This window comes from Rhizopus microsporus, assembly GCF_002708625.1.
Source record: "Rhizopus microsporus ATCC 52813 unplaced genomic scaffold scaffold_3, whole genome shotgun sequence".
In the NCBI taxonomy this organism is placed as follows: domain Eukaryota; kingdom Fungi; phylum Mucoromycota; class Mucoromycetes; order Mucorales; family Rhizopodaceae; genus Rhizopus; species Rhizopus microsporus.
Genome location: NW_019671918.1, coordinates 16316 through 38824, shown reverse-complemented (window position 1 = coordinate 38824; position 22509 = coordinate 16316). Strand labels below are relative to the sequence as shown.

The following is a 22509-nucleotide window of genomic DNA, read 5'->3' as shown; positions in this document are numbered from 1 at the left end:
TATGCAAGAAAATTACTATATATAACTTACCCCGAAGGCATCTAGATGTGTCCTAGCGATAACTACGACGGAGAATCATTGTCTAAGCGTATTCTAGTTCTTGGTTGCTCCTGATCGTCCACTCTTCTTCGACGTCTTGTAGGAGCAACAACAACCCGGCGAAACCTATGAGGAACCATGCCATTACGCCGAAGCCCACGAAGAATGTGCATATAGTTGAGGCAAGTAGCAACATCCCTGTTCCATAAACGATATCTATCTGGTACTGCCATGGTGGGTCTACAGTATAGGTTGGTGCATCTACAAACAATGTTCAATCAATATAAAGTCATCTAAGTGGTTAATGTATTATTACCTTAAAAGGCCGTGGATTTGGAACACGACGGAGCGTGCGGAGGCTTTCGTTGTGGCATGTTGGACAGCACTTACTGGTCTTGGACTCGTCTATAAGATAGACTTGGAACCCATGCTTCTTGAGGAGTCTTCGGAAACCAAGACCACGAATGGGCTCATGATACCTAGCATGGGGAGCGGACCAGTTTCCCATCATAAACACGGAGTCTTCTCTAAACTTGGCGCGTAAGTCTTGAATAAGCTTTTGATCGGCACGTTGTTTGTTGAAGTACGCTGAAAGACGGACCTTACGAAAGGGAGGGTATCCATTATCATGGTTTTTGATGGTGTGTCCATAGAATAGACTGAGAACGGCAGACTGTTAAGATCTGGCTTGAAGGAAGCGGCCAAAGTCTTCTACGGATACGGTGCTGCTTGGCTGTTGAGAAAGGGCTTGCTCAACTTGAACGACGTCAGGATTCTGGGATTTGAGGTCTTATAGCGCTATCCATAACAAAATAATACCATTTCATATGTGGGTACTGATCTATTTCATCCATCATGGCCTTCAGAAAGCTAAAATAATGACCAGTTACTGTCCCTGTGCTCGTTAACTCAACATAACCTTCTCTCTTTCTTTTCTTGGCTGACGGCTGCGGTAATCTCAGGCTATACTTTATTAATTCTGAAGCAGAGATCGTACCTAAAATCGTTGTTGTTTGTGCTCGGGTTTTGGGCACTGTAACCGCAGCATGCAATCCTTTTTTTGACCAGGCCATACTACGTTTCAAATTAATATGAAATGCAGACTCATCGAGAAAGACGCAGTTAGTTCTAAAGTCCATGTTCGTAAACCCCCCCCCCACTTACGAACCCAGTCGAAACGCTCCTGAATTTTTTCTTCACTGTTCCTATTTACAGGCTGAAAATTGGGCTTTTTTTGAATGACAAACTACATTCAGTTCTTACAAAATTATAGACAGTGCTTTTAGAGGCCTTGAGATCCTGAAACTTTTGAAGTAGTCGCTCCATTACTTGCTCCAAGGCGGCTAAAGGACTCTCATCTATGTACTCCAAGATCACCTGCTTGTGTTCTTGAAGTATACGCGAGCGACCGGTTTTCTTATGCTTTATAAAAACACTATCAGGATCAGTTTTGTACATTTGAGCCTATCTTTAAGCTGTGCGAAAATGAATACCTAATTCTTTCGCATCAGCTGAGGCACCCATAACTTTCTCAAACATCAGTTTAAAGAATCTAACTTTGTCCTGATCCGTATAGAGTGTGTACGCTCGCTTACTCGATGCCTCCTTCATGCAAACATCTGGGTCATTTTTTGCATCTTCATCTGCCATAGAGGCTACGACGAAATTATTCTCCTGAGGCTGATTATGCAAATACTGGGTGTGTGAGCTAACTGTTTCTAAAGCATATCGCTCTTCATCAATATTGTAGTCCATAGGCTCAGGCCTACCGTATTCATCAGCTGCATTACCGTGCCCGTCTTCATAGAAAATTTGAAAGCTCATATTATAACACTCGGCTTTTAATGAGAAAAGGAGTAAAAAAAAAAAAAGAAGAAAAAAGAGAACTGACAATGCTTTGACACTTAATATACATATATTTTGTACGACAATGCTTCTACATATACGACATTTAAGTGACATTAGAATTTAACAAGCGCGAATTTTACTCTTGGCATCAGTATCAATAATTTTGGAAATACTGTATAACAGGTTAACCAAGGCTACTTCCTTAGCAAATAAATAGATGACGCTCAGAATACCTGCATACGTTGAATCTTTGGGGACTCGCATAATTCCTCCGCAACAGTGATGTTACACCTGGCAAACCTACCAACCATGCAGGAACGCGCTTACTTCCTTCAGTTCCAATTCCTTCTACGTACCCATACCCTCCCAGATAATTCACTACTTTCTCATATTCTCCCATTGATCCGCCAATCTAGAAGTCATTCCCAATGGTATAAGCTCTATAGGTCCCCCATTTGAAAACTATACTCACCAAACCCAGAATTCTTTGATCGCCGCTTATTACGATTGATGCAAAGGAAGTACCGCCAAGGTAACTTCAATCACAAACGCTCTACGTACGCCTCTGTTCTTCTTATACACTGTCGCCCGACTATCTCCCTAGACCCTATCCTTTGGCTACCAATGACCAGATCTGAGAGAAGTCGCTGTATACGTTGGCGCCTTGGTTGGCTTCCCAATGGTCACGACAAAACCTGTCCTCAGCACCCCAACCAATCCTTCACCAAAGCCCACACCATTCATTGTCTCCAGATGCACCGCCGACTTATGATACCCGAAATAATTTCTGATCTATTACCCTTCCTTTTGAACATGCTACCTATAAAGAAACCACGCTCCTTTCAAACCGCTTTCTCATGGACCATCCGTTGGCCAGCTATCTGTACTCTTCTTTTTGAACTTGACTACCTCCATCACCAAAAGCGTCCGCCTTCTTCGCCCCCCTCACCTTGGGCAAAAGATCCTTGATTGGCTTCTTCCTTCCCCTCACTAGTGTATCTTACACTTAGTCCAACATTATTTCTTCCACAACCTTTTTACCCTTGATCCCATAAGAGTTTTTTAGTTTCCAATTCTTTATTCTCTTTTGACCTGCCTCAGACGAAGAAGATGTATTATTATTATCGTGCGCCCACTTGAGGCTTTAACTGTAAATAAAAGACTGTTTAACCGTATAGCTGAGCCAGCTAAGGCCAAACTGGCATTCTGTTTTACAAATAGGGTCCTCGTCTTGAAAATTATTGACACAATAGCATTATACAATCAGTCTTCTTCTAGGCACTTCGTACACTGATAAATATTAACAATGCTGTTTGAACAAAGACACCTAGGGCTTTTCTTTTATTGACACGGATTCCCTTATTATACAATTAACGACTTTAAATAAATTTATTTGGTCAAAGCAGTTTGGAGAGCTTCATAAACATCGGCTTCAATCTTGGCAATGGCCTTTTCCTTTTCAGAGGCAGCATTAGCAGCATTACGTTGAGCTTCAGCAAGGGCAGTTTGAACACGCTAAAATAAGAGATATGTTAATATTTCTCCTCAGTTATGTGCTTATATATATATATATATATCTTACTTCAAGAGAGAGTTCATCAAGAGAAACAGCTTCAACAGCATTGATGTTGAGAGAGCTATCGGGGTTGATAGTAGCAAAACCGCCAGAGACTAATTGTTTGTATGGTTAGTCAAGTTTAATAATCAAATGTATCTATTTTACCAAAGAACTTCTTGGTAATTTCAGCGCTTTCAATGATCTCGACAATACCAGGGTTCAATTGTTCAATGGAAGGAACGTGATTGGCAAGGATACCCATGTCACCAGAAGTGGCGGCCAAGTTAACTTGTTGAACAGTGGTACCCTTGTAGATGGCCTATAATGAGTCCAAATGTTAAATCGAACGTCATTGTTGGTGTATATATATATGTGCATGTGTGTTGATATACCTTGTGAGGAACAACAAAGGTCAAACGAAGGGCTTCAGTAGAAGCAGGAGCTTCAGAGGCATAGAAACGAGCTAATTTGAAATGTCAGTATACATTTCAATATAATGCATAGACAACTTACCCAAACGGGCAGACTTGATGGTAGCGCGAGCAGATCTGGCGAGAACGTTCATTCTTTAAAAAAATTCTAGTAGAAAGGGAAAAGCCCTTTTTTCAGTCCATTTTTGATATTAAGCTTGGGACAGGACTTTGAAAAAAATTCCGTGCTGGCAGCGGGGGTGCACCCGTTTAATTGATGACGTATTGCTACAGGTTGCGATTCTGCCCCTTTCTGAACTTTAAAATTTCGCGTAGCTATTTATTCTTTATTCTTTGATGCTGTGATCATTAATTATCCTTTATTTCTCTTTAGTTCTCCTTTAGCTTTTTCTTCCACTTATTCCCCTTTTATAAAAGAATAGTAATCATGTCTGAGAGCTTAGTTTTAGAGCAATACACACCCTTTCCTAGAGAAATTACTGTTGATACTGACTCTGGGAAAAACATCATTGAAAATTCACCTGCTCATCATGTAGTATGTTGGATTTATAAGAAAAAGACGAGTGGTGATATGTCTACTTTAAACGAAGAAGATCAGTCTATGCCAAAGCGCGTAACAAGAAGAAGTATCATTTGGAAAATTAAGTACATATGCCATAGATCTAGGACCTATAAGAGTCGTGCTGGTATACAGACAGAAGATGAATCATCTAAAAGCCGGCCAATTCAGAAACCAAGCAGGAAGATCGACTGCAGACGCTATGTTACTGTCACCTGCTATTTTGTAACACCTAATCAGGTCACCATCAAGCTTCATAATGAGCATAATCATCCTATTGGAAGTCTTGGTGATATCTCTTTTTTGCCTTAATCGGAAAATACGGAGGAAGCTATATTGCAAAAGTTACGTGAAGACTATGGTAGAAGAGACATAAGAGCTGCAATTCAACGTCATTTTAATGAAAGGTTAGGAGATCTTTTTCCTGAAGCTGCTAGTTTTTCTTCCTCTTCAGTGTGTGCTGTACATCGTGATTAGCTTGTCCATTCAGAAGATGTTTACAACATATATAAAAAGGTTCAAGAACTATCGTATAAAAAACACAATGAACAGAAAGAATCGATCAAGCTTTGGTTGAAAAATCTTCAGCAACAACGAGGTTACTTTATCTATATTGCTCAAAATTTAGAACAGAGCTATACATTCGGCTTTGTTTCTCCATGGCAAAGACAGCAACTAATTCGAGCTGAATCATTTTGCCTGGAAGCTACACATTGTGTGTCTAACATAGCCAATGTTATATTATATAACATTGTTGTTAGATATTCCATTACAAGAAGTGGTTGCCCAGTTGCCTTTTTCTTTACTAATGGTCATTCAATGATTCCAATCACACGCTTTTTAAGATTTATCAAGAACCTTGGACCCGATCAACAACTTCCTTGCTTAAGGGAAATAACAACCATAGTTTCTGCCGTTGAACATGCAGTCATTACAGGAGTCTTTGGTTCTGTTGTCAGTTTACAATGGTGTCTTTCCCATGTCAGCAGAGCCTGGATAGATCAAATCCGCAAGAAAGTCAAGTTAGGAAGCGTCTCTGCTAACAATGCTGTTCATAGAGACATGATAACAGCTCTTAAGAGTTTGATGTGGGAAAGTTCAACCCAAATGTTCAACCAGAAACTGCTACATTTCTAACAGGAGTTTTCAGTGCATACGGATTTCATGGCTCGCTTTATCCAAATGCACCTTATTGATTATAGGTTCGTGCATTAGTCTGCTGCTTACCAACTACAGATTTTCAACAATATGGAAACGAACAACTATATTGAGAGTTGACATAACCAATTGAAGACAAATTATTTACAAAGAAAGAGGAATAGAAGACAGAACCGCTTAATCTTTAACTTGGTTGATGACGTTCATACAGATTTTATGCACAATACTGCAAGGATGGCAGTTAATATCGGACATACTAGCTCAGAGACTAGAGAGGCAATAAAGAGAATTATTGCAGCAGAAGAGATCAATGAGCTGCCATTAGAAGATATGGCGCAGAAGGTATATATCGATGAAGAAGCTTGTTATACTGTCAAGTCTTTGTTAACAAGCACATGACATGGCACTCCCTTGAATCAAACGAGTATAACAAGCTTAAGAATATTTACTCTTGAGTATATGTTTTTAGAAAACGTTTTATACAAAATTGCTACTGTACCTATTTTACGTTCTCTTTTTATATACAAACTACTTGCGATTTGACTCGGAATAAACTATACTGCGTTTAATAAACCTTATTCTTTTGAACAAAGAAGTTGTCATTAGAAGAAATATTTTTGTAGTTTTCAAGGGATATTTCTTGGAATATAAAACACAAACTCGATCACCTATAAATGTGTCTAATGTTGGTAAATAGGCTAGAAAGTGCAAACATCTTTCGATCAACGATAGCTTACTGCAATTTCTTTATTTTCAGCAAATCTCGTAGCAAATAGTATTATAAACAGATCGCCAACATTTGCACATTCGACGCCCTTTCTTCCTGTTACCTATGAATTAAACGGGTATATATTTCAGATTAAAAGCTTATACAGAAGAGGCATAATACTAAACTACTTCCTTACTTTTAGGATAGTTTGTAGTATATCCTATGGTGTATTTAGAGATCTTTCATTTGACATAATTTTCTCGTATGATTTTGCCCTCACAAATTCACGCAACCTTTTACGCTTCAGTGCCACACTTTTAAGGGAAGCAACTAATTTTAGTGGATTACAATTTGAATTTCTAACTTGGAGTTTGCTATCTATAGCAAAGCATGGAATCGCTAAATAGTTGATATCAATTTTTACCTTTGTCTAAAGCTAATTTTTTTTACCTTATATTAAGCTTATGTTTCTCTAGCTGGTTACATGGCTATGTATCATTTGTTCAGACGATGTAAGGAGGCAGAATATCCTGTCCCTGCAAATTTATTAGTGGAGCAATTTGATGTGAATACGAATAAGGTATTATAGCAGATTATATTTTTGAAATACATAACGTCATAATATCACTAATAAAAATTCACTTCACTAGTATTACCTGGATCTAATGCCAATAACAGCATTCGGTAACAACTATAACGCGGAGAGCAAAGAGACACTATGGGAACATGTATTCAATATCGACCATCTTCAGAAAAACAGACAAAGAAAACAAAACTGTAAGATTGCCTATTGCTAGCTTTTGATATTGTAAATATTCATGACATATTGTAATGTTTAGCTATAAATACGAACAATGAAAAAAACAAGATCACACTGGGTTACAGTATTTCATCTGACGGACACATGGTGTCTGTTCTATTCTCGACGAAAACTATTGGTAAGCCAAATATCTGAAGCACTCTTACTGCGTATGTGCTAATACTTTTATATTGCATTGGTTTTATGGATAATAAGAAGGCTTCTAGAAACTAATGATGATGAACAATGTGCACCAGATTCTGTTAATATCAGTAGTTGAAAAAGAGGTACCTATATACAAGCCAGAAAATACGAGTCAAAAGAAAAACTAATTACACACCGCCTTTATGTACGTTTTCGTGTTTTGGTCATAGCTGTTTATGTATCTCATGAGCATATAATCAATAAGCAGACAACTAAAGAACATACTTTTTCAATACATAACGTCGATTACTAGTAAGACATTTACACAGAGTGTGCACGAAGGTACACTAATAACCTTTTTTTTTTTCATTACTTAATTTTAGGGTATGTTCTGGCTTTGCTTGGTCTACACAGGTCGAGTTGAATAAGAGGCGTCAATACGGTTCTCATGAATACAAGGATGGCATGGCATGATTCACAGCCCAAATGTCACAGAATGTTCAAATATTCTATCCTACATACAAATCATATCAATATCTCATGTTCAGTAAGTTGTATAAATCGTTTTCTATCTTTAGAATATCCTTACTTAAACTTTTATTATCATTAGTATTTTTCCTTTCATGAAAGGATTTGAGCATCGCGAAAGGAAAGAACATTTATATAGCAATAAACAACAAACATTAAATCATATTATGAATGCTCTATGCCAAAGAGCCTTACGAAACGAGCCATACCGCTATGTAACTCGAGCACAAGCAGAAGACGAAAAAAGGAGAGACAGCTATATCGTAGGAATACTGGATTTCAAGATCAACACCATAGGAGAGCCATATTTGCATATGGCGGCGCAAGTCTTCCAAGCTTTATGCGTTCATTTACTCCTATACCCTCCAAGATAAAATGAATTTACAAAAAAATGTAATAATATCTAATACAGGCAATAGAAATTATGCAGACACTTATCAAAAAAAAAAGGATATAAATACTAGTTGATGAATACAGGACGTCAAGGGTTTGCAGCCATTGCAAAAAACGATTTAGAGGGTATTGCTGTGCCTTAAAGAGGGTTTGATTGTAATCATAAGTATGCAAATATTATTTATATACATAACTGTACAAGATATTGATCTCGATTTAGTTCTTAGAAAAAAGATGATTAAACGGAGAACAGTCAAAAATTGTGTTAAATGGTGTGTAAATGATAATAATAGCATTATTAATCGATCTAGTCTCTGTCCTGATAAAACGTAAATAGATATATCTGCCAAACTTCGAACGCTTAAAGTTTATGTTCTAACCTAATCATTTACAAAATAAGCTATGTCCTCATTACATATCCTTTGAAACTTTGGAAACAATGTTAAGCTAGTAATGCTTATGGTGGAAACTTGGTAAGTTACTTTTGCTTAGTTACAGCTAGTCAGGTATTGATTATTCTATTTTAATACTGTCAACTCTATCCAATGACAGGTCTGGAGCCAAGACGTCAACGCAGCATTGAACATTTGATCGATTCTTGCAGATTATGCTAATAATAACTGTAATATTGGATTAAGAATGCTGCATTTAATCGAGTGCTTTAACCAGTACTATTAAATAGCCAGTTGCTTTGGCCCTTTGTACTTGTGAATATCTTATTCTATTCTGATTCGAAAAGAAAATACTAACGTCATCATTATTTTATCCAATCAAAAAATCCTGGGGTGATTTAAGTGAGTGCCATGTGTTTCTTAGGGCGTGCGCCTAACATCAGGATAACACAACCCCCCTAGCGCTTCAGAGTAGCTAATTTTTTTCATTCTCCGTGGCCCCCGCCCTTTTCTTGAGTAAATATTTTTTTGGGCAGGGTTTCTTTTTTTCTTCTTTGTAAATAAGCCTTTTTTACCGTAACCGTCTTTAACCCCTTTTTCCTTTCGGTATTTAAGCAATGTTTATTTCTCGTGCTCTTGGTCGCGTTGCTTCAAGCACCATCCGTCTTCCTAGTGCTGGTAAATTTGAAACATGCAGATAATTAACAAATCTAATAACACTTGCAATCAACTTAGCTCGTGCCTACGCCACTGCTGCTTCCACCGGTAAAATTCGGTAAGGACGAAGAGATGATGAATAAAAAGATAAAGAAAAGAAAGAACAACAACTAATTTGTATCGATAGTTCCGTCATCGGTGCCGTTGTCGATGTCCAATTCGAACAAGAAAACTTACCTGCCATCTTGAACGCTCTTGAAGTTCAAGATCACGCTGGTGGACGTCTTGTCCTCGAAGTTGCTCAACACTTGGGTGAAAACACTGTCCGTACTATTGCTATGGATGGTACTGAAGGTAAAGTAAAATTGTGCTTATAGTGGAGACATATTAACCAATCAATTCAGGTCTTGTCCGTGGTCAAAAGGTTGTTGACACTGGTGCCCCTATCACCATTCCTGTCGGTAAGGAAGTCCTCGGTCGTATCATCAACGTTATTGGTGAACCCATTGATGAACGTGGTCCCATCAACTCCAAGGCTCAACGTCCTATTCACGCTGATGCTCCAGAATTCGTTGACCAATCCCCTACTCCCGAAATTCTTGAAACTGGTATCAAGGTCGTCGATTTGTTGGCTCCTTATGCTCGTGGTGGTAAGATTGGTCTTTTCGGTGGTGCTGGTGTCGGTAAGACTGTGTTGATTCAAGAATTGATCAACAACATCGCCAAGGCTCACGGTGGTTACTCCATCTTCTGTGGTGTCGGTGAACGTACTCGTGAAGGTAACGATCTTTACCACGAAATGATCCAAACTGGTGTCATTAAGCTCGATGGTGACTCTAAATGTGCTCTTGTCTTTGGTCAAATGAACGAACCCCCTGGAGCTCGTGCCCGTGTTGCCTTGACTGGTTTGACCATTGCTGAATACTTCCGTGACGAAGAAGGTCAAGATGTGTTGCTCTTCATTGATAACATTTTCCGTTTCACTCAAGCTGGTTCTGAAGTATCTGCCCTTTTGGGTCGTATCCCCTCCGCTGTCGGTTACCAACCCACCCTTTCTACTGATATGGGTGGTATGCAAGAACGTATTACCACTACCAAGAACGGTTCCATTACCTCCGTCCAAGCCGTCTACGTCCCTGCTGATGACTTGACCGATCCTGCTCCTGCTACCACTTTCGCTCACTTGGACGCCACCACTGTCTTGTCTCGTTCCATTGCCGAATTGGGTATCTACCCTGCCGTCGATCCTCTTGATTCCAAGTCTCGTATCTTGGATCCTCGTATTGTCGGTGAAGAACACTACAAGGTTGCCACTGAAGTTCAACAAATCCTTCAAAACTACAAGTCTCTTCAAGATATCATTGCCATTTTGGGTATGGATGAATTGTCCGAAGAAGATAAGCTCGTTGTCGAGCGTGCTCGTAAGATTCAACGTTTCTTGTCTCAACCTTTCGCTGTTGCCCAAGTCTTCACTGGTTACGAAGGTCGTCTCGTCAAGCTCCAAGATACCATTCGTTCCTTCAAGGAAATCTTGGCTGGTAAGCACGATAACTTGCCTGAAAACGCTTTCTACATGCAAGGTGATATCAACGACGTTCAAAAGCGTGCTGAAGAGCTCGCCAAGGAACTTGCTAATCAGTAAAACCAATATTTTGATTTCTAATTTAAGAAAAACTAGCGTATGTTTTGTATAATTGTGTAATAAAAAATGATTGATTAAAAAAGACATATGAAAGATGACGACCTCAGGGGTGATAAAAGGGGGATGTATGCTTGTGCTGTGGCTACTAAAGCCACGTTTCTGTTTACATTGTGAATATTAACAAGGCAGAAAAAGAAAGAGAAGGTGACCCCTTTACTTTCTGTTGGATCACGTTTAATTAAAAAAGGCCATTATTGTTCAATAGTCCATTCCATTGATATTACGCCTACAAAGTATTTCCCCTGACATAACATTCTTTCATCACAGACGTTAAAAAATCCCGGAAATAAAATAACCTTTGGCTCTCTCTACTTTTCTTTACTTTTTCATTATCTTTGACATGAAGATCTCGGTTATTATCGCTCTATTATTCACAGTAGGTTTGAGTTTTGCACTAAACCCTATTGTGATCAAAGGAACCAAGTTCTTTGATTCTGTTACAAAAGAGCAATTTTTTATCAAAGGGTATCACGTCTTTTTATTTTTGGCATATAATCATCCGTATTAACTGATCTGCGTATTTTAGTGTAGCATATCAACCCAGAGGACAAGTCAAAGATGGCACAATGGATCCCTTGGCTGATCCTGCAGCTTGTGCTCGAGATGCTCCACTGATGGCCAAACTAGGTACCAATGTCCTTCGTGTCTATGAGGCAAGCTTTCTAAAGAAGACATACAACAAGCTATAGAAAACTAATATATATATAGGTTGACCCTAGACGTGACCACGATGCATGTATGAAATCATTTGCGAACGCAGGAATCTATCTACTACTCGATATTGCCACACCTCACTACTCAATCAATCGAAAGGCACCTGAATACACCGTTCATCTTTATAATGCTTACAAATTAACTGTCGACGCGTTTGCAAAATATAATAATTTACTTGCATTTATTGCAGGAAATGAAGTGACAAACGACAAAACCAATACGCCGGCATCTGCTTATGTGAAAGCCTCGATTCGAGATATTAAACAGTACATTCAATCAACTCACAATAGACAAATTCCTGTAGGTTATGCAAGTAATGATGATGAATTTATCCGTGATCCCATCAAAGATTATTTCAATTGTGGAGACGAAGACACTCAGGTAAATATATATATGTATATAAAGAGATCTTTTGCATTGATCGTTCTTTGGCAGGCTGACTTTTTTGGTATCAATCTGTATGAATGGTGTGGAGCTTCAAGTTTTGAAAAGTCTGGATATAAGGAACGTACAAAAGAGTTTGAAGCCTATAGCAAACCTGTCTTTTTATCCGAATATGGTTGTAATTTGGTGACACCGCGACAATTTGCTGAAGTTGCAGCAATATATGGACCACAGATGACAAACGTTTGGTCTGGAGGCGTTGTTTACGAGTGGACACAAGAAAACAATAAATATGGCTTAGTAAAGATCAACGGAGACGGCAAAGCTGAAGAATTGCAAGATTATCACAATTTGCAGGCCCAAATGCTCAATGCTAAGCCAAAGGGAGTGCATATGGATAACTATAACGAGCAACGATCCGCATCGGCCTGTCCGGAGATTTCTGAAAACTGGAAAGCGACAGCCCAACTTCCACCTACGCCTTCGGACGGGGCATGCGAATGTATGGTTGAAAACCTTGGATGTGTTGCCTCTGACAAGGTCGAAGCTGCCTCTCGACAGGTGGGTAATTCTACTATTGGAGCTCAATTGGACATTATGTGTGGAATCACGTCATGCGCCGATATCAGCGGTGATGCTGAAAAGGGAGAATATGGTGCTTTCTCTTTCTGTTCTCCTAGAGACAAGTTGAGCTGGTTGTACAATTTGCAAGCAATGCAAACCAAGTCTTGTCAGAATGAAGGCCTTGGACAGGAAGTAGTACCAAAACGACACGACATTCAAACCTGTGCAAATGTTGCACCCAACTTTAATAGTCCTATTGGGTTTCCTTCAGCTAGCGGCCCTTCAACCAATGCCTCATCTTCATCGTCACCATTATCTTCCTTCTCCTTAGTTTCTGCAATTATCCAATCCGGTGGTGTCTTTTTCGCATCTGCGCTGTTTGCAATGGTTGCGGTTCTATTCACATAAAGTTAGAAAATAATCATAATAATAAACACAAGGCATCGCTTTTTCTAATATTCACAGTTATTTCTCCTTCAAAGTAGCAATTGTTGTTATTGGTTCTCATCTTTAAAATACTTACAGCTTTATTAGACAAGTCTTAGTAAGATGCTATTCTCTATGGAATGCAATAAAGTCGAATAGATACTAGAACCAACATTCAATGCCGTAAACTGAGCCAAGATCGCTTTGAGCATACCAGGAAGGGGGTATGCATATATGTGAGTGTACAATGTGAAGGGAGATAATAAATGGAAATGGTACAGCTGGTCGGACCATTTCCTTATCTTAACCTGTCTACTCCAGCGTAATTACTTTTACAGACATAGATTACCATTTTCGGTTATTTATTTTTCCATTTTCTATTTGCTGGTGGAGGATTCGGAACTCTAGTCAATAACTGATTGTGCTATTAATTTTTACTGTCATTTTTTTTTTTTAGTAGTATTGATTGAGCTCCGTGTGCCCATAACTGCTGATCCTTTTGCTTCGATAATATGATAGCCAACTTTTCTCGAAACTGATAGCTTGTACTCTCATTCTTTATTGAGATACTTGGATGGATGTAGGGGCGAACTGAAGCAGCAGAGAGATCGATTGACTGATTATGTATAAATATGCATCTTTTGTTTATATTTAACGTGGTCTCCTTGTATATTTATTCTCATTTAATGCGATGCATATAACTGGATTTTACTATACTCGAATGTTGTCGTAGTGATCAACGTCAGAGATATGTAAAACCTCTTATGATATGGTATACTATGACAAAGCTTTTAAAAGAGACGAAGGCTAGCCAAGACTAAGTACTTCTACTAAAAACAGATCTCTATATCTTATTTTTCTTTGTTATGAAGATTACTGCAAGATATCATATAAACATAGACACAGAAAGCGTTTCACCGAATACTTAAGCTTTTCTATTTTTCCCTCCATATAAAGTTGCTAAATGGACATTTTGACATCATGATTTACCTAATTTGGTAAAAACGTAATTCGCACGCTGAAGAGAAACAGGTTGAATGTGTTAGCTGTGCAGAAAAAAATAAATAGTTTTCTACTCCTTTCCTTTTCTTAGTCTATTTGAAATCATCATGACGATTCAACCGGTCGTTGACGCTCACGTTCATTTTTGGCACCCAGATGAAGTGTATATACCCTGGATATCAGGTACCGAGCATAAGGACGCCAAGGAATATGCCCAGGAAGCGAAAAGAGTGGGTGTTCATTATGTTATCTATGTTGAAACAAATGTGGATTCACATCATGGATTAGTGGAAGCTGAATGGATCAATCGCTATGCAGACAGTTTAACAGCCAGTGCTACTTTTGGGGGAATCGGCGGGATTGTTGCGTTTGCACCTGTACATCAGGGTAGGCATGTGAGCTCGTACTTGCGTACACTAATACGACTCGTTGGAACAAAGCTGAAGGGAGTGAGGTATTTGATCCAAGACTCGTCAGGTGATCCCAAAAGAGTGTGTCATCCTGATTTTGTTCAAGGTGTACAAATACTCGGACAGCACAATCTGAGTTTTGATTTAACCATCAACTGTAATGACTGTCCAGAACAGTTTCCACCACTGAAAGAGTTAGTGGGTCAATGCCCACTTGTTCAATTTGTGCTTGATCACATGGCTAAACCTCCATGTGATAGTCAACCGGGAGAAGCAGCGTTTGAATTTTGGAAGTCTGAAATGGAAGCATTGGCTCGCTATGAGAATGTGTGTTGCAAATTATCTGGCTTGCTAACGGAGTTGAAGAAGGAGCATAAGCGAAGTAAAGCAGCAATGACCAAGCAACTGACACCATTTATTCAAGTTGCTCGAGATTGCTTTGGCCCAGATAGACTTATGTTTGGAAGTGATTGGCCCATGTGTACCTTGGCTGCGTCTTGGCAAGAATGGTTTGAGGTCCTGAGCGACATCGTAGATCATTGGACAAATGAAGATAAGCAAAAACTGTTTGTTACGAACGCAGTACGTATTTACAGATTACAATCGCCGACTGTGTAAATAAAAAAAAGAAAAAAAGAAAAGAACTCTATAAATGCAATAATTCAATTATAAATACTCTATCTTTCTTTCTTTTTTGTTTTATCTTTATCACTGTAAATATACACATTTAATTATTATGTCTATTATATCAAACTCTACATTACTTGAACAAACAAGAGATCCTGAAAAAGTAAAAAAAGAAAAGAAAAGGAAAGATAACAAACGATTAATGCTTTCCTTTATCTCTTTTTAAGACTTTCTATCAAGAATTACCACCTACTCCTTCCTCAGCATTATCATTTTTGATAGTAAGAGATCAAAAAGAAGGTATGCAAAAGATATTGAACAGCATTAGTTCGTCTATTAACGCCAAATATCAGAATGTATTATTAATAATGATAGTAAATCATCACCTATCCGTAGTCAATATGGTGCAATATCGTTGGGTAACTATGGCACATGCATCTCTGTTATACATAAATGACTCATGCGCGCGTGCAATTGAATATATTAGGGTCTTCATCTTCTACTGCGTCTACAATTAGTCCTAATGATGATAATGAAAGCCTTTACTTACTTTGGACACATCAACTATTGAAAGAGAAGGGCTATAATCCATCGTCGTGTAATATAGATGATGATTGTAATAGCATTGATAGTAGTATAACCGATGTTTCTATACCCCAATCAAAACATTGGCTTTACAATTGCTTTCCTATATGTTAAACATAATACATCTTTAAATAAACATCTATCTTTGTTAATACATGTGACCTTCCTTATATGTCATATAGCTATGGCGTCAACCTGGTTAAATACGAAACGTACGCGGAAGGTAGATGCTACAAAGAACGATGTAAATATATGCATGTATGACTGGGCTTATTTACAAGTAATTGTTCATTTATTAAACTATCCTCCTTATTTGAATGATGACTAATCTTTACGTAACTTTCTACGTCAATTTGCTTTTATATCTCATTTATTACAAAAAAGGGCTTCATTTGTTATCGTGGCTTAAGCTTTCTCTTACATTTTCTATGTTATCAAATATAAAAGAAACAAAAAAAAAAAGGCGCCAATATGTCAGCATAATAACTCCTTGAAAGACACGCTGCTTCATCTTGCACCCCTTGATTTTTTTTTATCGTCTCTTTATATATGTACATAAACATATACAAATACCATCTATATTATCTTTTTCTCTCTTTTTCTCTCTTTTTCTCTTTCTCTCTATTTTTTTTTTTTTATTAACACTTTATTGCTATGACAGAGGTGGTTACTACAATAACATCAGCAACAAAATCAAATATACCCAGCAGGCCGACACAAAAGAAACAAAATAAATTAGGACCCTATACTTTATTACAGACACTGGGTGAAGGCGAATTTGGAAAAGTAAAATTAGGTGTTCATTCGGAAACGAGTGAAGAGGTAAAATAGGGTTGATCAGGATAACTAAAGGGTAACTGACTCTCTCTTTTTTGTTAAATAAAGGTGGCAATTAAATTAATTAGAAAAGGTGGGATTGGCTCCGATAGTCGCATCAATAAGGTTGAAAGGGAGATTGCTATACTAAAGGTACGCTGATCCTCTTCATTATACATTAATCTGATGCTGACTTGTAGAATCTGAGTCATCCTTATATTGTAAAATTATATAATGTTATAGAAACTGAAAAATACGTTGGACTAGTATTAGAATATGCATCTGGTAATAATTCATATGTACATATTAGGTAGTAAGGATAACAGGTTATTAAACAGGAGGTGAATTATTTGAATACATCTTGGCACATCGTTACTTGAAAGAAAGAGATGCAAAAAGATTCTTTGCTCAACTTATAAGCAGTGTTCAATATATGCATAAATGTAAAATAGTTCATCGTGATTTAAAACTAGTAAGGAGCTTATATTGATACCTCCTTCTTTTTTTCCTCATCTTTGCTTCTTTTTCTCTTTCTGTTTTTGTCTTTTTGTATCTATATTAGGAAAACATACTAATAGACAAAAATCGTAATATCATTGTAACTGATTTTGGTTTCGCAAACCAATTCTCCACTGCAGCTGATGATATGATGTCTACTACATGCGGATCTCCATGTTATGCTGCTCCTGAACTAGTCGTCAATGCTGGTTTATACGCTGGATCTGCTGTAGATATTTGGTCTTGTGGTGTCATCCTATTCGCTATGCTCTCTGGATTCCTTCCTTTTGACGATGACCCTTCGAATCCTGATAGTGACGATATCAATCAATTGTACCGCTACATTATATCTACTCGTCTCATCTTTCCTCCACACATCTCTCCGGATGCTCGTGATTTGATGGAAAAAATGCTGGTACCTGATCCATCAAAGCGATGTACCTTGGATATAGTAATCAAGCATCCTTGGCTAGAGGAATATAGAGGCTTTTTGATCCACGACATCAGTATGGATTCAGTGCCTTCAGATCATCCAAAACAGTCAGCTTCTGTTTTAAGCACAGATATTCACCAGACGCGAAAGAATCCTCTGTCGACTCATCGCGATCGATTCGCTCCTGTTGCCAATAACGAATTTTTTGCTAAACACTCAGCCGAACGTGTAGCCAAAGCATCAACCATACGTGAGAGTAATAGACATTCATTAATTATCACAACACCACCCATTTTAGAGAAACGGCCTGCTCGTCACAACTCAACAAGGTCTTCAAAGATTCCCAGTTTTATTACGCGTAAGCCAGTAAAAGAGATAATGATACCTCCTTCTACAATATCCGAAGTAGTAATGGATACAGTACAACCTGAAAAGTCACTATCAACTCCAACGCCACAATTGGATTCTTCTAAACCTTTAGGTAGCGTTCGAATCCATCAGCATAAGGATCGATTCTTGGGCTTCTTCACCAGAACTCCCAATACATCAAAAGTAGCTGAAGAAGCAGATCATTCTGAAACGTCCACCATCGGTAATTCTTCCAATTCGCTTGCTATTGAAGAAAATGCAGTTCCTAAATCTATTTTTATGCGTCTTACAGAGGATAACAGCCAACTGTCAAATATGTCTGAATCTGGTGTGACCTCATCAACCCAGAGCTCTGTCTCAATCAGAGACCCTTCCTCTCGTCTTGCTATAAGCATTGCTCAACAACAACAGCAGCCAAAACGAACCTCTATGATCCGCCAAGAGTATACTTGCACAAGCTTATCTTGTTCTAATGATACCTCATCTGTAGCCTCCTCTGCAGGTAACTCACCTGTACCAGATATCACCTATTCTACAGCAAAACGTAGAATTGGCGATAAGGCAATGGCGGCTGTACGAAGAAGCATTTACAGAAGAACCAGGAGCCCTCCTCCGACGAAATCAAGCCAGGAGAATGTCATGCAGCACTTGGCGCTGTTTGGAAAGAGCCCAGAGCAGCCAAAGTCTCAACGAAACACTTGGTCAAACACAGCAGATAGGCAGCAAACGCAACCAAAGAAAACAGGAAAGAAGATGATGGATTGGATCAAGAAGAGGTCACATAAGCTCCCAGAGACAAACGAATACAAGAAAGAAGTAATACCACCAAATACAGCTGTCATGAAGGCAGTTGCTCAGCCAAAGGTGTCCGTGGCTGTACCTCAACCTACTGTCAGTACAAATACTAGAGGACGAACACTAAGCAGTAACGCGCTTCCTCTTGTCAAAAAAGAATCAGCAGGTGATTCACGTATTCAGATTCATCAAGGACCTATTGACCGTACAGCTCTTACCTCTCGTCCGCCACAACAAGTCATTCAAGAAGCAAGCTGCATTTTGCGCATTCTCGGCATAGAAGCGATATCAGATAACGAAGGTGGTCCATTCGTATTGAAATGCACGAGAAGAAAGGCATCCAAACGTAAAGAAGAAATAGGAAGATTGCAACCAATCTATGGAGAAGCATGTATTGATAATGGAGAGGAGATCAGATTCCTAGTTGAGATTTGTAGATTTAAAAACTTGCCTGGACTGTTTATTGTCAATGTAAAGCGACTAAAAGGAAATGTTTGGGCTTACAAGTTCTTGTATCACAAATTGATCGATTTCTTGGATTTGGGTAAAGAAGATTATATGCGAGCAAAAAAGCCATAAAACGCCGCTTCAAATCCGCTTTCCTTTTTCTTTCAAAATTCCTTTTTTTTTTTGTTCTTCTTCTTTTCACTAATGACGGATAATAGTAATAATATTATTAATAGTAACAATAATAAACAAGAGACATTTCTTTCAAGCACAGGACATGATCCACAAACTTTCTCTCACCTTTTCCCTCCTGTTCAGCCAATGCCACCACCTTCCTCTTCTTCAAAATTAACTTTAAATAAAAACGCGGGTATTGATTATGTTATAAAGTTCAAGTTTCCAACCAGTAGCAGAGATAAATCAAGACAACAACTGGAACAGCATGTAACAAAGTCTCTAAAAGATCTAACAGCTCGGTTGAACTCGGTCGGTCTTCGTTATCAGATACGCCCAGGAAAAGAACCAGATACTTTGTTGATATTCATTAGCAGTCCCATTCAATGTATTAAAAAGGAGTTTCGTCGAGAGAGGTAGGACTCACGTACGTTGTCTATGCAAACATATTGATTCTCCCAGTTTAGAGTACGTGATTTCTTGTTAGGCATACGTGTAGATGACATCGATGAAGCTTCGGACATTCAAACATTCAAGGAATTGACAAAGGCTGAACGTTTAAGGCTAGTCTATGAAATCATGACACAGCCAAAAGAAGAAGGTGGTGCAGGAATATCGCCTCAAACAGACCAATATGTGGAAAGCATTATTCCTTTACATAATGATGAGTTGAATGATGTAAGTCTATCTATGTTCTAAAGGATAGGTAGTAATAATAATTATATTAGAAATGGTTAAAGTCTTGGTCTACTAAATGGTTGATTGATGATAATGATCTATTGTTGATAAGAAACCATTTTGGTGAGAAAATTGCCTACTATTTTGCATTTCTCCAAAATTACTTCTTATGGCTGAGTGTACCTGCATCCTTGGGTGTCTTTGTTTACTTGACTCATACTAATACGCTGGCAGGCTGGTACTCTCTAGCCATGATCATTTGGGCTATTGTGTTTATAGAGATATGGAAACGCAAAGAAAACCAATTGGCAATTCAATGGGGCGCACGAAATTATTCAAAGAATGAAAAAAGAAGAACAGAGTTTAAAGGTGATAGATGGGTTAAGGATGAAATTACGGGAGAAGATATGCCTGTGGTATCCACATATAAACTATTGATCAGAAGGTTAGCGTCCATACCTGGTGTTACTATAGGTGCGGCTTTTTTGAGTATCATCGTAGGGTTCGTGTTTATGCTTCAGTTATTCTTGCATGAATATTACAATGGCCCCTTTAAACAATTCTTGGTAAGATATACACAATCATGTAAAATAAAATGAAGCTAATCCTAATACCATTTAGCATTATACACCTACAGTGGGCTATGTTCTCTTGATTCCTACAATGACAAAAATATATAGTCAATGGATGAAGCGGCTGAATGATTGGGAAATGCACAAGACGAGCGCTGCTTATGAATACTATTACACACAAAAGATATTTATTGCTAATTTCCTTGTTGGCTATCTATCCATATTCATTACCGCTTGGATCTATATCCCCTTTGGAGACCATGTCTTACCTTACCTTGTTCAATACAACATTAGTCATGATCACAAATCAGTAGACTTTCAAAGACTTCGTGCTCAACTTGTTTATTTTGTCGTTACTGGCCAAATAGTGGGATTTTTAACTGAAATGGCTGTTCCTTACGTAATCAACCTTATCAAACCCAAGGCTCAAAGGGTATCTGAAAAAGTATTACATAAAAGGGAAATGCCTACGACAAAAGAGTTGGCAATTAGAGAAGCATCAGAAAATGATGAGGAAGAAGTAAAGTTTATGGAAAAGGTTTATAATGAAGTATCAATGCTGGAGTACGATATCTACATTGACTATGCAGAGATGGTTATCCAGGTAAGAATACAAAGGTTGAGTATTATATTCCCTTGCTGACACACAATACATCGTAAGTTTGGCTATGTCAGTATGTTTTCTACAGTATGGCCACTTACTGCTTTATGCTGTCTGATTAATAACTGGATTGAACTACGTGGTGATGCTGTCAAGATTTGCAAGTATACAAGGTAATGAGCTCTTTGTAGTAATATACTAGTAGGTAATGTATATGTTATAGACGTCCTACTCCGTTACGTGCGGAGAGTATTGGGCCTTGGTTAGGCAATATGGAGACCTTAATCTGGTTATCGTCCATCACTATGAGCTCCTTCGCCTACCTTTTCCATCCTTCTACAAACATCCACTCTTACTACACTCCTATCTTTACATTAGTAGCCATCCTTATATCTGAACACATCTATGTTGTTCTTCGATTGGGTATTCGTCAAGCAATTCATCTCTTATATCCCAATGCCTCTGAGTATTTGGTCAAGAAGGAAGAATATAAATTAAAAAAGGTTTGGCTAGAGCGTATGATAGGCAACCATGAAGCGTTCATCAGTGCCACTGAGCAACAAGATAACAGTGATCTTTCTCAAGGCTTGTCAGCCAAGATATGGAGAAATCACCTGAACCAGCCCAAGATAGAAGTCGATACAGCTGTACAGATAGTTCAAAACGCCTTCAAGACTGAATAAACATCTATAGCTTTACAATCGTTCTTATAGTCACATTGTGAAAGTTTTGTTATTAGAAACTTTAAATATAAGCTCTAATCATTGCAAGCGAATCAAAGAGATCACAGACTGCCTTGACATTTTTTTCTCATGGTTAATGCCTGCGGCTTTAGTTACTTGCTCTAGAGTCATAAGCTTTTTTTATTAAACATTAAAAATGCGTTCTGCGATCCTTACTAGTGGAGTATTCTGCTGTATAGTCCTTTTCTTCTTAGGGATAGTCTCAATCGAAAGGAATTTTTCTCAATTAAAGTTGTCGCTTTTTTTTTTCAAAATTACTTCCACGGAAGCCTTCATGACAAAAAATTGTATGTTCAAACTAATCAAATACTTCAAAGAAAGAATACGTCCAAAAGTCCAATTGACGGTGGGAACACTATATGGAAAATCAACGCCTAGATACTATTCTAATGCATACATGAGCTATTTCTTATTAAAATATATCACAGTTTAAAAAAGATGTGCTACAGATAATATCCTCCATATTTATATTTTAGAGATGCTAGCTTCTAGTTTTTGATAAACGTATTTTCTTACAGAAAGGTTTTGTCTTTTAAACATTTGTGACCAAAAGTGAAGCAAAAGGAATATAAGCGTTGCATGGTTACACGTATTTTATCTTTATAAAACTGTTTACAGTCAGTTCTAGTAAAACATTGTTCTTTTACTAAAAGAACTATGACAAGTTGTCTTTCTACTTTTGTTGATTATAAAATCACCCCTGAGGAACTAATTGTAGAGCTTTTTTTTTTTTTTTTTTTTTTTTTTTTTTTTT

At 38.0% G+C, this 22509-nt stretch overlaps 10 protein-coding genes across 10 annotated transcripts; 9 read left to right on the top strand and 1 right to left on the bottom strand.

Annotated features, from left to right (window-relative positions):
• Positions 1–3276: 3276 nt before the first annotated feature.
• RHIMIDRAFT_198950 (epsilon subunit of F1F0-ATP synthase N-terminal domain-containing protein) lies at positions 3277–3873 on the bottom strand (the record flags this gene model as incomplete). Its single annotated transcript, XM_023606334.1, has 4 exons — positions 3277–3402; positions 3470–3558; positions 3611–3764; positions 3838–3873. Coding segments are annotated over 4 exons (405 nt in total), but the record flags the coding sequence as incomplete, so codon positions are not given.
• A 382-nt stretch (positions 3874–4255) lies between these two features.
• Positions 4256–5001, top strand: RHIMIDRAFT_83677 (uncharacterized protein). The gene has a single exon (XM_023615767.1). It carries the CDS (start codon positions 4304–4306, stop codon positions 4745–4747), a length of 444 nt encoding a protein of 147 aa, XP_023468782.1. The 5' UTR covers positions 4256–4303; the 3' UTR covers positions 4748–5001.
• RHIMIDRAFT_271277 (uncharacterized protein) lies at positions 4952–5258 on the top strand (the record flags this gene model as incomplete). The annotated part of the gene is made up of 2 exons (XM_023612246.1): positions 4952–5086; positions 5166–5258. Coding segments are annotated over 2 exons (228 nt in total), but the record flags the coding sequence as incomplete, so codon positions are not given.
• Positions 5259–9175: 3917 nt separating this feature from the next.
• RHIMIDRAFT_234445 (ATP synthase subunit beta, mitochondrial) lies at positions 9176–10857 on the top strand (the record flags this gene model as incomplete). Its single annotated transcript, XM_023608158.1, has 4 exons — positions 9176–9236; positions 9294–9333; positions 9403–9569; positions 9620–10857. The coding sequence occupies 4 exons, from the start codon at positions 9176–9178 to the stop codon at positions 10855–10857; spliced, it is 1506 nt and encodes a 501-aa protein (XP_023468780.1).
• A 341-nt stretch (positions 10858–11198) lies between these two features.
• RHIMIDRAFT_83662 (uncharacterized protein) lies at positions 11199–13053 on the top strand. The gene is made up of 4 exons (XM_023615766.1): positions 11199–11382; positions 11444–11570; positions 11626–12012; positions 12067–13053. Exons 1-4 carry the CDS (start codon positions 11258–11260, stop codon positions 12985–12987), a joined length of 1560 nt encoding a protein of 519 aa, XP_023468779.1. The 5' UTR covers positions 11199–11257; the 3' UTR covers positions 12988–13053.
• Positions 13054–14114: 1061 nt separating this feature from the next.
• On the top strand, positions 14115–15035 carry RHIMIDRAFT_234443 (amidohydrolase 2; the record flags this gene model as incomplete). The annotated part of the gene is made up of 1 exon (XM_023608157.1): positions 14115–15035. One exon carries the CDS (start codon positions 14115–14117, stop codon positions 15033–15035), a length of 921 nt encoding a protein of 306 aa, XP_023468778.1.
• Positions 15036–15153: 118 nt separating this feature from the next.
• Positions 15154–15743, top strand: RHIMIDRAFT_234442 (uncharacterized protein; the record flags this gene model as incomplete). Its single annotated transcript, XM_023608156.1, has 4 exons — positions 15154–15207; positions 15272–15344; positions 15398–15463; positions 15532–15743. 4 exons carry the CDS (start codon positions 15154–15156, stop codon positions 15741–15743), a joined length of 405 nt encoding a protein of 134 aa, XP_023468777.1.
• A 540-nt stretch (positions 15744–16283) lies between these two features.
• On the top strand, positions 16284–17426 carry RHIMIDRAFT_286596 (Pkinase-domain-containing protein; the record flags this gene model as incomplete). Its single annotated transcript, XM_023613394.1, has 6 exons — positions 16284–16451; positions 16515–16598; positions 16646–16730; positions 16784–16917; positions 17008–17335; positions 17377–17426. The coding sequence occupies 6 exons, from the start codon at positions 16284–16286 to the stop codon at positions 17424–17426; spliced, it is 849 nt and encodes a 282-aa protein (XP_023468776.1).
• Positions 17427–18723: 1297 nt separating this feature from the next.
• RHIMIDRAFT_194704 (uncharacterized protein) lies at positions 18724–19071 on the top strand (the record flags this gene model as incomplete). Its single annotated transcript, XM_023606017.1, has 1 exon — positions 18724–19071. A coding segment is annotated over one exon (348 nt), but the record flags the coding sequence as incomplete, so codon positions are not given.
• Positions 19072–19308: 237 nt separating this feature from the next.
• RHIMIDRAFT_286595 (DUF590-domain-containing protein) lies at positions 19309–21695 on the top strand (the record flags this gene model as incomplete). Its single annotated transcript, XM_023613393.1, has 6 exons — positions 19309–19577; positions 19629–19839; positions 19890–20405; positions 20461–21015; positions 21073–21176; positions 21236–21695. 6 exons carry the CDS (start codon positions 19309–19311, stop codon positions 21693–21695), a joined length of 2115 nt encoding a protein of 704 aa, XP_023468774.1.
• Between the last annotated feature and the right edge of the window lie 814 nt (positions 21696–22509).